This window comes from Paramormyrops kingsleyae, chromosome 19, assembly GCF_048594095.1.
Source record: "Paramormyrops kingsleyae isolate MSU_618 chromosome 19, PKINGS_0.4, whole genome shotgun sequence".
Lineage (NCBI taxonomy): Eukaryota > Metazoa > Chordata > Actinopteri > Osteoglossiformes > Mormyridae > Paramormyrops > Paramormyrops kingsleyae.
Window position 1 is genome coordinate 29,374,208 of NC_132815.1, and position 14,579 is coordinate 29,388,786.

Here is a 14,579-nt window from a genome sequence, read left to right on the forward strand (position 1 = left end):
CACAGTCTTCAATTCTGGGTAAAGGAAACAAGTCAGGCTTCATCACCATATTAACTTTGCTATTATCCGTGCAAAACCAAAATTAAACGCAGTAGTAGTTTTCATTGTACTTAATGAATGCAGCGTTCCATTTCCTATGTGTCAGATTAATTATTTAATATGTCATAACTCCAGATCAAACATAAGCACAATGAGAACATGGGAACAGGTTAAAGTGAAATACAAGAATATACTTCAAACTGGTAAATATTGCACTCACCTAAAGGATTATTAGGAACACCATACTAATACGGTGTTTGACCCCCTTTCGCCTTCAGAACTGCCTTAATTCTACGTGGCATTGATTCAACAAGGTGCTGAAAGCATTCTTTAGAAATGTTGGCCCATATTGATAGGATAGCATCTTGCAGTTGATGGAGATTTGTGGGATGCACATCCAGGGCACGAAGCTCCCGTTCCACCACATCCCAAGGATGCTCTATTGGGTTGAGATCTGGTGACTGTGGGGGCCATTTTAGTACAGTGAACTCATTGTCATGTTCAAGAAACCAATTTGAAATGATTCGAGCTTTGTGACATGGTGCATTATCCTGCTGGAAGTAGCCATCAGAGGATGGGTACATGGTGGTCATAAAGGGATGGACATGGTCAGAAGCAATGCTCAGGTAGGCCGTGGCATTTAAACGATGCCCAATTGGCACTAAGGGGCCTAAAATGTGCCAAGAAAACATCCCCCACACCACTACACCACCACCACCAGCCTGCACAGTGGTAACAAGGCATGATGGATCCATGTTCTCATTCTGTTTACGCCAAATTCTGACTACCATTTGAATGTCTCAACAGAAATCGAGACTCATCAGACCAGGCAACATTTTTCCAGTCTTCAACTGTCCAATTTTGCTGAGCTCGTGCAAATTGTAGCCTCTTTTTCCTATTTGTAATGGAGATGAGTGGTACCCGGTCGGGTCTTCTGCTGTTGTAGCCCATCCGCCTCAAGGTTGTGCGTGTTGTGGCTTCACAAATGCTTTGCTGCATACCTCGGTTGTAGCGAGTGGTTATTTCAGTCAAAGTTGCTCTTCCATCAGCTTGAATCGGCCCATTCTCCTCTGACCTCTAGCATCAACAAGGCATTTTCGCCCACAGGACTGCCGTATACTGGATGTTTTTCCCTTTGCACACCATTCTTTGTAAACTCTAGAAATGGTTGTGCGTGAAAATCCCAGTAACTGAGCAGATTGTGAAATACTCAGACCGGCCCGTCTGGCACCAACAACTATACCACGCTCATAATTGCTTAAATCACCTTTCTTTCCCATTCTGACATTCAGTTTGGAGTTCAGGAGATTGTCTTGACCAGGACCACACCCGTAAATGCATTGAAGCAACTGCCATGTGATTGGTTGATTAGATAATTGCATTAATAAGAAATTGAACAGGTGTTCCTAATAATCCTTTAGGTGAGTGTATGTGTGTGTGCGTGTGTGTGTGTATAATGTGTATAATATACACACACACATATATACGTAAATATACTTTGCCTAGTTTGACTTTGAATATAAGGTGCTAATAAATCTTTGAGGTACAGTACTCCCCCTCGGCTAAAGTGGTATCTTTCAAAAAGAATTTCCTCTGGGAGCAATACAGGATGTTGCCAATTGCGCAAAACCCTCTCTACATAAAATTCTTTTCTTATAATTTCTGCGCCGATATCAATTGGTCGCTCATTCATGAATGGGGAGGTCATGACTGAACAGATTTCCATGTACTGTACGGACACTGATTAAGTGTGTTAGTTAATCCTTGTTTACGTAGAACAAATCTGCTCTGAGCAGGTTTCAGGATTTGGATGTGCTGCTATGACAACACATCCAGCAAGAGTTTTGAAAAACTGACAGATCCAGGATCAATGCAAATAATCAACAATTACATTCGGCTAAACGAGTAATCCACGTACGATAAATTCCCCCCCAGCCTCCAAACTTTTCTGTTTATCCAGGGGCATCCAATAATACCTTTGCCTAATAGGTTGAACATCTCCCACATCAATATCTTGTTCTACTGGACTGGTGCAGGTTGGTGTATCTGAAAACAAAGAAAAACTCAAAAATTAAACACTAACTTCTCCCGTTGCTCCCCATCCAAATGACTCAAAAGGCTGTCTAGTTCAACCAAATTCTCTGAATTATTCAATCTGGCCTGTCACACTGCATCATCAGGATCCTGCACCCCATCATCAGCTGCCACCTGATTCTATGGAATCCATGAATCAGACAAGCACAAGTTAACCTTCTGAATTTCCACCATTACTAGATGAAGAAAAATATGGCTTAAGTAGGTTAACATGGCAGAGTTGAGCAGATCTTCCTCGCCCTGGAATAGATGCTAAATAATTGTGCTCTGAGACCTGCCAGACAGCTGAAAAATGGACCAGAGTTTTTAGCACGAAAAAGTGACCCCAGAATGGGCAACAATGCCACCACCTGATCCCCAGGACTAAAAACTCTTTGCTCTGCTTCATGGTCATGGAGTTTCTTGATCTTCTCTTGAGCATTTGTTGGATTCCAACTTGCCATTTTCCAATCCAAACGACTTGAGGTGAAACCCATGTGTATAATCGGCTAAACTGTCAAGTGGCTTGGAATCATCCAAGTCACCCTTCAGCACTGACAGGGTTGTACGCACTTTGTGGCAAACAACTCGTTCGGGCTAAACCGTATACTGAAATGCAAGACTGCTCATGCTGCCAGCAGCAACCATGGTAGTGTCTCTTCCCAATCTCTATCCAACTCTACGGAATAAGCGTGCAGCAAGGATTTAAGTGTAGCATGAAAACGCTCCAGAGCCTCCTGGCTCTGTGCATGATAAGCACTAAACTTATGTTTAAATGTGCAACTGCTCAAGCACCTCAGCAAAAGAACAAGATGTGAAATTTGATCCTCTGTCACTCCAGATCACTTTAGGAATACCAAATATGGAAACAAACTGTGTGAGTGCTTTCACAATCAACTTTGTTGTAATGGTTCTTAGCGCATAGCCAGTTGGATAGCGTGTAGCCTGACACACGACGGTGCCCGACTTTGACGGAGGTAATGGTCCTACAGTCAATCAGGTGTTCAAAAGGCTTACACACAGATGGAAATGGCTGGAGAGGTGCAGGTTTAATCGTGGCATTTGGTTTCTTAGCAGTTTGACATGACTTAAACCTTGCCACTTCTCTTTTCATTCTTAGCTAATAAAATGGCTGTAACAGCCAATAAGTTCTTTTTTTTTTTTTTTTTTTTAATATTCCCTCCTCCACCCCCCCTCTGCGGGGGACTACTTTATCTGTATCTATCTATTTATTTATTTATTTATTTATTTATTTATTTTAATTATTTATTAATTTATTTTTTATTTTATTTTATATTTTTATTTACTTCCTCAAAAGAAGGAGAGGGAGGGGGGGGACAAAGGAGAAGGAGGGAAGAGAGAGAGAGGGAGAGAGAGGAATGGAAAGAAAACAGAAAAAAAACAAAAGAAAAAAAACAAAAAAAAACAAGAAAAAACAAAAACAGATAATCTGCTTCCATGTCTGTTGAAAAGAGAAAGACAACATACAACATCTGTACTAATCACAACGACCATCAAACGTTAAATGTTGTTGAACAGCACACACAACCAGCCTTACAACCCATGCCCAGAAACAACAGCCGATCAAGACAGTGTGTGTCCGTGAGCACGTGTCTGTGAGCACCTGTGTGCACACCTGTGTGTCAGCGCGCTGGTGTTCCTAAGGTTTCTCCATGTAATTGTCCAGTAGTGTGTGTGGGGAGCCACAGCCCCGCCCACCCAGGACATGAAGTCGACACGGAGGAGACCCGGGCCCCAGATATCCAGAGGCCCCCCAGGGCATGGGAACCCCAGGAGGACCACCGCAGGGACAATCGCAGCCCCCACCGAGAAAAGGGCAGAGGAGCGCTCCGGAGGGGGGCCATCCGGCAGCCACATCACAGGAGCCCCAGGGGGCCGTGGCGACGAGCACGCAGGCCCCGCCGGCGGCCGGCCACACCAGGGCAGACCGGACCCCGGGCCCAGAGATCCAAGGGCCCCCCCACCCCCCAGCCAGGGCCCCGAAAGAGCCGGAAGGGCCAGGCCCCGGCAGGCAACCGCCGAGAGTGAGCCAGCACACACCAGAGCATCCAGCCCCGGACATCGAGAACCACCAACGCATTGGCGGCCGGGGGCCTCAACCACCAGCAGGGAGTGTGGCGGGGGGGAATAGAGCCTGAGATGTTATTTCAGGTGGAGTCTAAGACCCAACCTGACACATACGTATAGACAAACAGGCGTACACATACACAAGCATACGTTCCCACCCTCATGCACACATAAACAAATATTCACCCATTCGCCCAACATGAAGACACAGAAATAAGTTTTCACCCCAAAATGTCCAGCTACATCACCATGAGAAGCTGTTAAAACCAAGTTACGGTATTTATCAGGCATTAACTGCACTACTGGATCTGTCTCATCACACTGTGCATGTGGCGACTACCTGCGAAGCAACAATCCATTTTGAACGAAGTAACTAGTGCCCATGTTATCCCCATCTACTGCCACAACAAACAATTCAACCAAACTACGGTCTTGCCTCTGGCCATCAACAATCTCAGTACAAGACAGTATTTGGCAGTTCAGGCCAAAGTACCTTAGCATTGTTTTTGTGTACATCAGATCTGGAAAACCTTGTGCAGATCTGTTAGGCTCCACAAATGGCACAACCACAGCCCTAACCACAGGAGCAGTTGACCCCTCAGGCCACACACGCCCTCCGGCTAAATTATTGCCAAGTATGACATCTACACCCTCCACTGGCAGAGATGGCCACACTCCAATGACCACCTCCCCCCAAGACCTGTTTGCAGCTCAATCTTGTGCAGTGGCACTGAAAGCGGTTGAAGCTCGATTCCACAAATGAAAAACATCCAAAATGGAAGAGAAAGGCATAACAGATTACTGATGACTGAGGCCCCAATATCCCACAAAACTTTAACAGGGACTTTCAGATCATTTTCCCACCAGAGAGACAAGTGGAAATTAGCGGGAGAACATTTTAAAACAAATTTGAGGAAGCACTTCTTTACACAGCGTGTAGTCAGAGTATGGAATAGTCTTCCTGCTATTGTAGTGGAAGCTAAAACCATGGGTTCCTTTAAATCAGAGCTAGATAAGATTTTAACAACTCTGAGATATTAGCTAAGTTCTCCCCAAACGAGCTTGATGGGCCGAATGGCCTCCTCTCGTTTGTAAATTTCTTATGTTCTTATGTTCTTATGTTGTAAAGCCCTCAGTGATAAATGGAGTATAATCTACCACATCTGAAAGATTTATATTTCCAAATTCACAAATTCACATTAAGTTGCATAGGCTGCTCTGGATCAAACCCCTTCATTGAGCTTCTTAACCTTCCTATGGTGTTGGGGTCATTTGTAAGTTTAAAATGCATAAAAGCACCACAAATTTGTGTACTGCATCAGGAACCTCTTTTTAAACAAAATTAAAAAAAATGTTCACTAGGCAAGGCATGCCCAGACATGTAAGGCAAGATAAGACCAATTCAGTTTAATTCTCTTGAGGTTTATTTTACCATTATTTTTTTTATTGAATATGAGAGGTATGCTGTCAAAAGAAAGGTCCAGAAAGCCACACCAAAAATATTAAAACAAATCTTTTCATGGATAAGGAAACTTAAGTTAACCAAGAGGTAAGAAACTAATTGAATGATAAATTACTGTTTTGAGGGTATTTTACGGCTGATTTAATACAGGGGCAGGACAGACCTGTTTATCATAAGAGATAAGAACAGAAAACTAACACAGGACAAAGGTTAAAATGGTCAGCTCAGCAACATTTAATTTCCCCCCTCATCTGAGAGGAAAAACTGAAGCAGCACAGCCTACAGGCTTTGCAATACGTGATTTAGTCTTGTTACGAGCATTCAATTTTCCAGTGGCCCTCAGACAGTAGTGGCACTTATTCTCCAAATTGACCTTACTACCCTCAAGCCTAACTGGAGGACCAACCTTAAGGTGACCAGGACAATGTTCTCTATATCCAAAGCGTGGAGAATGCTGTTCCTTGATGTGACATTTGTGTGTCAATATAAACCCATCCACCAAGACTGCAGCTTCAGCCCATCTAAACATTATGCTCACTGACATACATGGCAATTCGTTCATGCAAAATGTTTTTAAATTGCTCCAAAACTACCAAATCACACAATGCCTCAAAAGTCCTCACAACTTCTGCTGTACATCATCGATGGAAAAATCTAGTAAGCTCTCTAGCCATCTCACTTTGAGTCTATTTATCAGCCTTTTTCCAGTTCCGAAAACACTGTCTGTATGCCTCAGGTATTAATTCATAACATTTTAAGACTGCCTTCTTAACATAATCCTTCGCTCTGAAGGTGGCAGTGCAGGAAATGCCTCCTGAACTTTACCTGCTAAAATAGCTTGCAACAACAAAGTTCTCTTCATCACTCAAATTCTGGTCAGCTGCAAGATTTTCAAACAAAGAGGAAAACACATTTGGTCTCCTTCATTTCTTTGGAAGAAACTTTATCATGCCACATAAGCCTGACTGCTGACCTAATTGATTTCTAATACTACTAGAGGAAATTGTACCTTCTTCTAACCTAAGCCTGGGGAGCTGCAATTCCCCTTCCTGCTCTTGGCCTCCAAGTCTCTCCAACTCCAAACAATTTTTCTCCCTTTCTTGTGTTTCTAACTTAAAGTTTTCTGCTGCTAATGGTACTTCATTAGACTTCCCAGCCTGGCTAGTCCACATTGGGGTGGAGTCACACAACAATGTTAACAATACCAAATTAGAGCTCCCCAGTCCCTCCAGGTAACACTTGTTTCTCTTTTAGGTTTTCAAGAATAAATACAAAAAGTTAATTTGTCTTTGCAGTCAATTCTACAAAAAAAATGATCGGCAACACTAAACTGATCCTTTGTTAATGTTTCCAATAGCCTTTCTGACAACACTTGTCCAAGGTACTCATTTTAAAGTGTTTCTCAGTCATTACAAAACTATTATGCACAATACTTACACAACCAAACCCCTCACAAAACTAAAGACTGACATTTCAAAATAAACCAACCACCTAACAAACCTGCCAGAGGAATACAACTCATGCAACAGGACCAATTAACCCTGGAGCTTCCCCATATCTAAACATTTACACCCCCCCTATACTAACCTATCTTCACACTAGGCCTAAAATCCAAGCTCTTCACCACTGGAGTCATACTGTCCTGGTTTATGCAAATCCAGCAGTTTCCCCACAATAGTGTCTCTGCTCCAAACACTAGTGGCACCAAAATCTAATCCCAAGCGCAAAAGTGATCTAATACAGGGAAACGCTGTGCTCCAAAATTCTGTGGCCCACTACACAAGCGGTACCAGCTAACACATTATGAAACGCAATGGGTAGACTATACAAATACTCTACAGATAACCAACAATTTCTTACAATTCACTACAAACCACAATGCCAAATTCAAACAGATGAGCCCCCACATGTCACATCCACTTGGCTTAGAGTAGAAGGGACATAGAAAGGAGACCACACAAAGTATCTTTTTAACTAGAATGTATTGCTTAAATGTGGCAAGTTACAAAGAGGTCAGTATTAAGTGGCAAAACAAAATTACGATGCAAAATCAGTAGGCAGCAAAAGGAAGTCAACCCATGAGTAGCAAGCAGCACAATATCAAACCACACCCCTCCTTTATCCTGCTTTCCAAAGGCTCTTTTGTCTTCCTTCTCAGCAGCCCTTAATCAGTCAACAGGCCACACCTATGAGTGGTACCTCCATAACTCTACCTGCGAGCAATTAGATGGAAAACAAGGGAGAAGGAACAAACAAAACAGGACAGGGTAGTGAGGCTGGTAGAGGCTGACAGACTCAGGCCCCATAGCCATCACAATGACAGAAAAGTCTAGAATATCAATTTATTTTGTCACACAGTTTTATTATGTATAGCACTATGAAGGACAAAAATATGTCTAATGTCCCTTACCCTTCAGTTAACACTACCTAGAGGAAATAGCTAACGATAGCATCCCAATAAGCAACAAATGTGTTTTTAACCTACACTTAAAGATTGAAAGTATTAGAAGCTACAATAAACTGCACACACAAGCATTCAAAAGAAAACATAAATCCAAATACAACCATAACAAACCACTCTGATGAGAGAGAAGCAGACCTGCAGATGCCTGACTTTCATTTGAGTCAGTAAACTCCTTGGATTCTTGCTCATTCCCCTGTTTATTGGGGATGCAAACGTGGCAAAAGGCTTACCTCCCTAGTGGACAGGAGGTGTTACTGCTTCTGATTGTATACCAAATGCAGTCTGTATAAGGGGTGGCCAATCTTATTCGCAAAGGGTTTTCGCTGCAGCTAATTGTATTACTAATTAGAGGACTGATTGGCAGAGGAGTCCTCACACCTGGGTTTGAACAGCTGACCTAAAGGTTACCCCAAAAACTTGCATACACACCGGCCCTTTGCGGATAAGATTGACCACCGCTGGTATAAGTCGTACTGTGGGTTACAATGAGTGGCAAAGCATCACAAATAAACTACAAAATGCACTTTCAAATTTCAAATTATACTACAAAATTTCCTACCTTTAAGTACATTTTCTTCCGTATCTGTTAATGGCCCAATCCCATTTATCCTCCCTTAGCCCTACCACTAGATTTCAAGGGCCCTCCCTTCCGAAGTTGATTTCACAGATCGTAGCCACAAGAGGTAGGGCTTGAAATCTTTACTTAGGAATCGGGACACCACTCACTTAGGAGCTGCCTGGTTTGCTCGGGAGTCCCTGGAATAGTGCAACATGCTTATAACACGGACAAGTCACTTTAACTTTACAACATGATTATACCACTGACGTGTCCCTAGAATATTACAAAATGATTATGACACTGTCGATTTGTGGATTAGCATTACTTTGGCAATGGCACGCAGATTTAAAATGAAGCATATTGCATGCAATATTTCTATAAAACATGCACACATTTTGCATAAACAATGTGTTTATGTTGCATAAACAATATGTCAGGAACAATGGCTTTTACATATTGCACGATGTAGAATAATACACTTAGAAGACTATTGCACGAAACACAGAAAACAATCGGGGGTGAGTTTCCCAAAAGTGTCGTAGCCAAAAAAACTACATAAAAAGGACTTTGAATGCTCTCTCTCTGAATAAATACGTTCTTAATTCTTTGGCGGTTTTGTGAAACTCACCCCTGCTCGGTTCTTTTTCTATAAATACTAAAGATACTGCTCTGTCTCTACGCACGGAATTAATGATTTTTAGAAAATTGTTTTTGAAAAATTCAACCTCATACTCCGTTTCACTTACATTAAACTAAGATATTCCGCTAAAATTAGATTTTGTTGCAAGCGTATTTATAAAGATATGAACTTCTTTCCCCACACCGCTAGCCATCTTTTCTTTTCTTGTTGTGTATTGCAATGTATTGTGGGAATTTTCTTCTTTCACTTGGTTTTGAGTCAGCATCTGAAAAATCTACGTTTCGAGGGCTATCTTGAGGGCTGAACACCACTACCCCTCGCTGCTAAAAAGAAATGGGACAACACTACCCTACGTGGGTACGTGCGAAACTGAGGGGTAGGGCTAAGGGGTAGGGCTAAGTGGGAGTATTGGGATTGGGCCAATGTATTTTAAATATAGCTGTTATGGTTTTTCAAAGCAGTACTAAATACAATGCAGAATCTATAATACATCCATAGCAGACTGGAGTGTATAAGGGACTCACTCTCAGCTCTTCCATTTCTTCTTTACACTCTCTCTTCAGCTGTAAGAGGGCAGTCTGATGTTCTGGGTAAGCAAAAACAATAATAATAATAATAATAATAATAATAATAATAATAATGTGGTGTGTTGGAGCCCACCCAGAGTTGGTTCCTGCCTGTGGCTGTTGTTCCAGGGTATGGGATCCGGGTCCCCCGTGACCTCAGTGGGGATTAGGCAGTTACGATAATGGATGGATGGATAATAATAATAATGTAGCGGGTTCATAAGCAATCAGAATTCTCAGGGCAGATGTGCTCTGAAGGCTTGTTCGACTTCCTGTTATAGTTTTTGGTTATCTTGGCAGCAACCGGATCTTGCTCTCTCGTTCTTCTTTTTGTGGTTAATAAAAAAGTGCTTCATCCTTTTCACGGACTAAGCATCTGCCTCCTGTATTTTTCCTCTCGCCACAATAATATAGATAGATTCTTAGTTTATAACATAGTAGTGATTGCAGGAATTCTCAAATTTTAACATCCATCCATCCAGTTTTCTGTACCCACTTGTTCTATGCTGGGTTGTGGGGGGACGGGAGCATTTCCCACACACAACTGGTGCAAGACAGGAAATAACCCAGAATAAGGCACCACCTCATCGCTCATCACACACACACACACACACACCATTGACACACATTCACACTCCTGGACAACCTGGCAACTCCAATACATGGTGAGAATAGCTGAAAAGGACTTCACAGTTAGACTACAATTTTAAACTTCATTTGCAATATCTGAAAATAAAATTTGTATATTTGAGAATCAAGAATAAGAGTACATCTTATATAAAATTAGCTGATTGATTTCTATGCAGAGTGGATGCTTTCCTATAAATGGAAAACATTTGCCCTGTATGTGTTTCATAAATTCAAGAAACGCTTCCCACTATCAGGGTAAGGGTCACTCCTATCTGCTTTAGCCTGTGTAAATACATTACTTTGTGGATAATTAAGATTGGTTACGCACTATCAGAGAAATTAATTTGCTTGCTTGTATTCTGATATCATATTGTTAGATTCCCCAGCCATGTCTCTGACACATGAACACCAACAATCAATACTGCATCAGAATTTAATGTAATTAGATTTAATTTAATTTTTCGATTTCATATTAATCTTTTTGGAAGTAGATTCTGTTATGTTAAACACATATGCTGGGTGGAGAAGTTTAATGTTCTTTGTTCATGGTGAACCAGAAATTCCAGCAAATAATTGCAGTGGGGCGATTTGATTTCATCAAGCTCTGTGAACAGCACTGGCCTGCTCACCTGCTTCAGTGTATTTAAGGCCAAGCCTCACATCATCATCCTGTGACCTGGGCGGGGGCCACACAGTTTGTAGCCGCCCAGGTGTGCTCTGTTCCCTGGAGGAGGTGGGCACAGACTGATGACGAAAACCAAGAAAAGCAAATTATAATAATTTTCTTGACAATATAAACATTTTAATGATCAATTCCAGCTAGCATTCAGAAGTAGTTCCACATGAGTACTTTCTCACTTCAAATGATGCTGAGTAGCAGCTTTGTGGCTACAGTCTGGTATATTATTGTCACATTTAAGTTCTATATATTTTTAGTAAGACAGTAACATTTTCTTACAAGAAAGTGCTACATATGATAAGGGTGTAATAATGTACTGTGGCACGATATTTCACGACTCAAAAATATGACGATACACATTGCAGAGGTGTAACAATGCACCGTGGCATTATATTATTCATGAATGTTAATGAAAGAGGAAGGAATAGGCATTATCTGTTTTGCCTTGAAATTTTGCTTTTGCGTTTTGTAATGGAGTCTGCAGAAAAAGAAAAAAACTACTAAATTTTTTTTTATTTGAAAACAGTTTTTTTAAAAACATAAAAAGTATATGCTTAAAAAGCATTAAATAAAAAATGTGAAATCTTAGTTTATTTTCAGACTCATATTGTTAATTATGTTATAAGTGTATCCAATCATGAGCCCTGAATCGTCTATTGAACTGAATCGTGAGTAGACTGTATTGTTACACCCCTAATATATAATCATAATAAAAAATGTAATAAGACACAGGTTCTGGTGGGGGAGGGGCAGTGCCCTTGAGACAACATGCATGAAACCCCCCCGTGCCCCCCCCTAAATATGTATGGTACTTGGGTCTTAAATAAATACATAAATGATAGAATCTTATTATATTTAGACTTTAGACTCTTAATGCCAGTGCGCCAGGTCAGCTTGCTTCAGTTGATGAAAAACAAAGTTAACAACAGAAAGAATAATCAAGCTTGTGGAAGCAAGACAAAATGCGACTAGAAAACATTGCATAAATAACTTATTGGTTTTCAGAATTGTTGTGTGCTTCTAAATGCTGGGAGGACATTAAGGTCAAATGCATCTAGTCCCCCTAACAGAACAACTGGTCCCAGTATGGCCCCCACAGTTAAAATGATCTAGAAACGCCATTGATAAGACATACTTTTGAATCTGAAGCAGCAATAGTCCTGGCATATGGTTTCTCAAAAAAGGACCTCAGCTTCTCCATGTCAGCTTTCATCTTCTTCCTCATCGCTTCTAGACCCATATGATCTGCACTGTCGACTTTTAGCTCCTTGGGCGTAAAGAATGCTTTGAAAGCATTGAGTGCCTCATTCGTGGCCTTCTGGCTGTCCTCTGGCCTGGCAGCAGACTTCTTGTCCTCTCCCGTAATTCCCTTCTCAAGCTTATTATCATCATGTTCTTTTTCCATGTCCTTCTTATCATCCAGGCTGAACAGCTGGGTGAGCTGTTCTAGAAATAGACCCTTGGGCTCAAATTGTGCTCTGGGCTCCCAACCTCTCCGAAGCTTTTTTGAGTTATTAATTCCAATTGGCTTTTTCCATCTGAGGTTTTCCTGTTTCATCTCAGGATTCTTCTCTCTGTCTTTCACCAGTGCCCCCTCTGTCTGGGCCTGAAGTCCATTGGATAAGGTAGCTGGTGGTAAGGATTTCTGTACAGGACTTACAGGAGACAGAGTGTCCAACCCAGGAAGGGCGAAGAACAAGTCTTTATTAATTTCGGTTTTGGAGGCCATGTCTGTTTGGCTTTCAAGTCCTAGAGGTGTAGCTGTAGATTTGTTTTTATTAAGGCTGTCTCTTCCACTTTCTACACCAATCATAGGTCTTTCCTCCAAATAACTACCAGACCCAACCTCTTGGTTAAGGGAGGCTGCTGCTGTCACATCAGGAATTATATCTGTCGTATCACGTGACTGGTTGATAAGTGTGCAATCACTGGATGCTGTGGCTTCATATGATACAAATTCTAAACATGTGCCATCTGTTTTGTTAAAGTTGGAAGTCAAGTCTCCTGTGTTGGAATCTGAAGTAAGCAGCCGTTCTATGGTCAGAGCAGTGATACAGTCGTGGACTTTGGAACATGTGAGAACATCACCATGTATGGTATTAGAAGACCCATCAGGAAATGGGAAGGTGACAGAGGGTTCCTCTGAAACCTGCTCATTACGGCTCGATGCCTCTCCATATAGGCCTGCAGTGGTACCTTGGTGGGGCTGTTTCAGTCTTTCTTTATGTACAGGTATATCAGCCTGAATGCCCTTGAAGTCCCCCAGTTCGGTGCATTGCAAAGTCTCAAAGATTCTCACCTGTAGATTGCACTCACCAAGGCTGTTCAACTGAGTCATGTTTGCTAAATACTGGTCAGCTTTTAAACTGGTAATATTGGTTTTATTTGGTATTTCCTCGTCCTGTACCTCTGTGTCTTTTGGGGTGTCTGTCTCAGTGACTGAATTCAAATCCACATTTGAGGTACTCCAGAATCCAGTACTTCTTTCGCAAGAATAGAGATTGTCTTGCATCATGGGAGACTCATACAAAAATCCACATTCTGCTATCCCTGAGCTGCTAGCACCATAATTTTTCCAAGAGAGCTATAAAAGTGCTATTGCACCTGTGATTCTGGAGAGCTTGCTGTGGAAAGAATGAGCAGATTACATTTCTCAGTGCAATGTTAGCAAACCATTCAGCCATAAATAATGTATTTTTAATTTGTTTTATTCCTCTTCTGACTTTTCCGGAATGTTACAGGTATACATTTTGTATATATGACATATGTGACATGTCATGTATTATGTAATATTTGACGTATATAATATTTGTGTAAATATGACAATACATACATATTATATTTCATACTAAAGTCAAACAACACGACAATGTTCATCCAGCATTTTGTCTGTTTAGACTGAGGAATATCACACTTTCTGCAGCTTACCTGGTTCTGATTGCCTTTCCAGTGATTAATCTTATGAGAAAAATCCCATCTTCAACTCTTCAGCAAGTCACAGATGTTAATCTTTCATTCTCCACTTCCAAGAGGGCACTAGTACTAATATGAAACAAATGCTTCAAAAATTGTGCATTTGTACATTGTAAACCACATTTTTTTCTTCAAGCATGATAGGGTAAAGCTCTGTGGTCTTGCCAAAGCAAAAGCTTTTAATGTGACTTATCTGGAATGCCCAAACATGATAGGGGGGGGGGGGGGTTAAGCCGTGCCTGGCTAAGGTGCCTCCCTGCCATTTAATAGTTTAAATGTGTCCCTCCCTCTGTAAATAGACATGGGCAGGGCTTAAAGCCATATAGGCCGCATTGAAGTTCAACATGCCCTTAGTGCTTGCAAAAGCCTGGTCAGGGACATTTTCTTTACCGCTTCTCATTTTGAT

General features: G+C 41.5%; 1 protein-coding gene across 3 annotated transcripts in view; it reads right to left on the bottom strand.

The window, feature by feature from the left end:
• The window catches only part of LOC111833685 (formin-like), a 51,325-nt gene extending 36,999 nt beyond the window's left edge, over positions 1 to 14,326 (bottom strand). For 2 of the 3 annotated variants that reach the window (XR_011984066.1, XM_072702627.1), the window contains exons 1-4: positions 14,129 to 14,326; positions 12,336 to 13,824; positions 11,151 to 11,265; positions 9,850 to 9,911 (exon numbers count right to left, since the gene is read on the bottom strand). Coding sequence is in view for 2 of the 3 variants with exons in the window: in XM_072702627.1 (XP_072558728.1) it covers positions 9,850 to 9,911; positions 11,151 to 11,265; positions 12,336 to 13,715 (1,557 nt within the window). In the remaining variant the exon portion in view is untranslated. The remainder of the gene's footprint in view (positions 1 to 9,849; positions 9,912 to 11,150; positions 11,266 to 12,335; positions 13,825 to 14,128) is intronic. The other variant, XM_072702628.1, reaches the window with a different exon arrangement.
• Between the last annotated feature and the right edge of the window lie 253 nt (positions 14,327 to 14,579).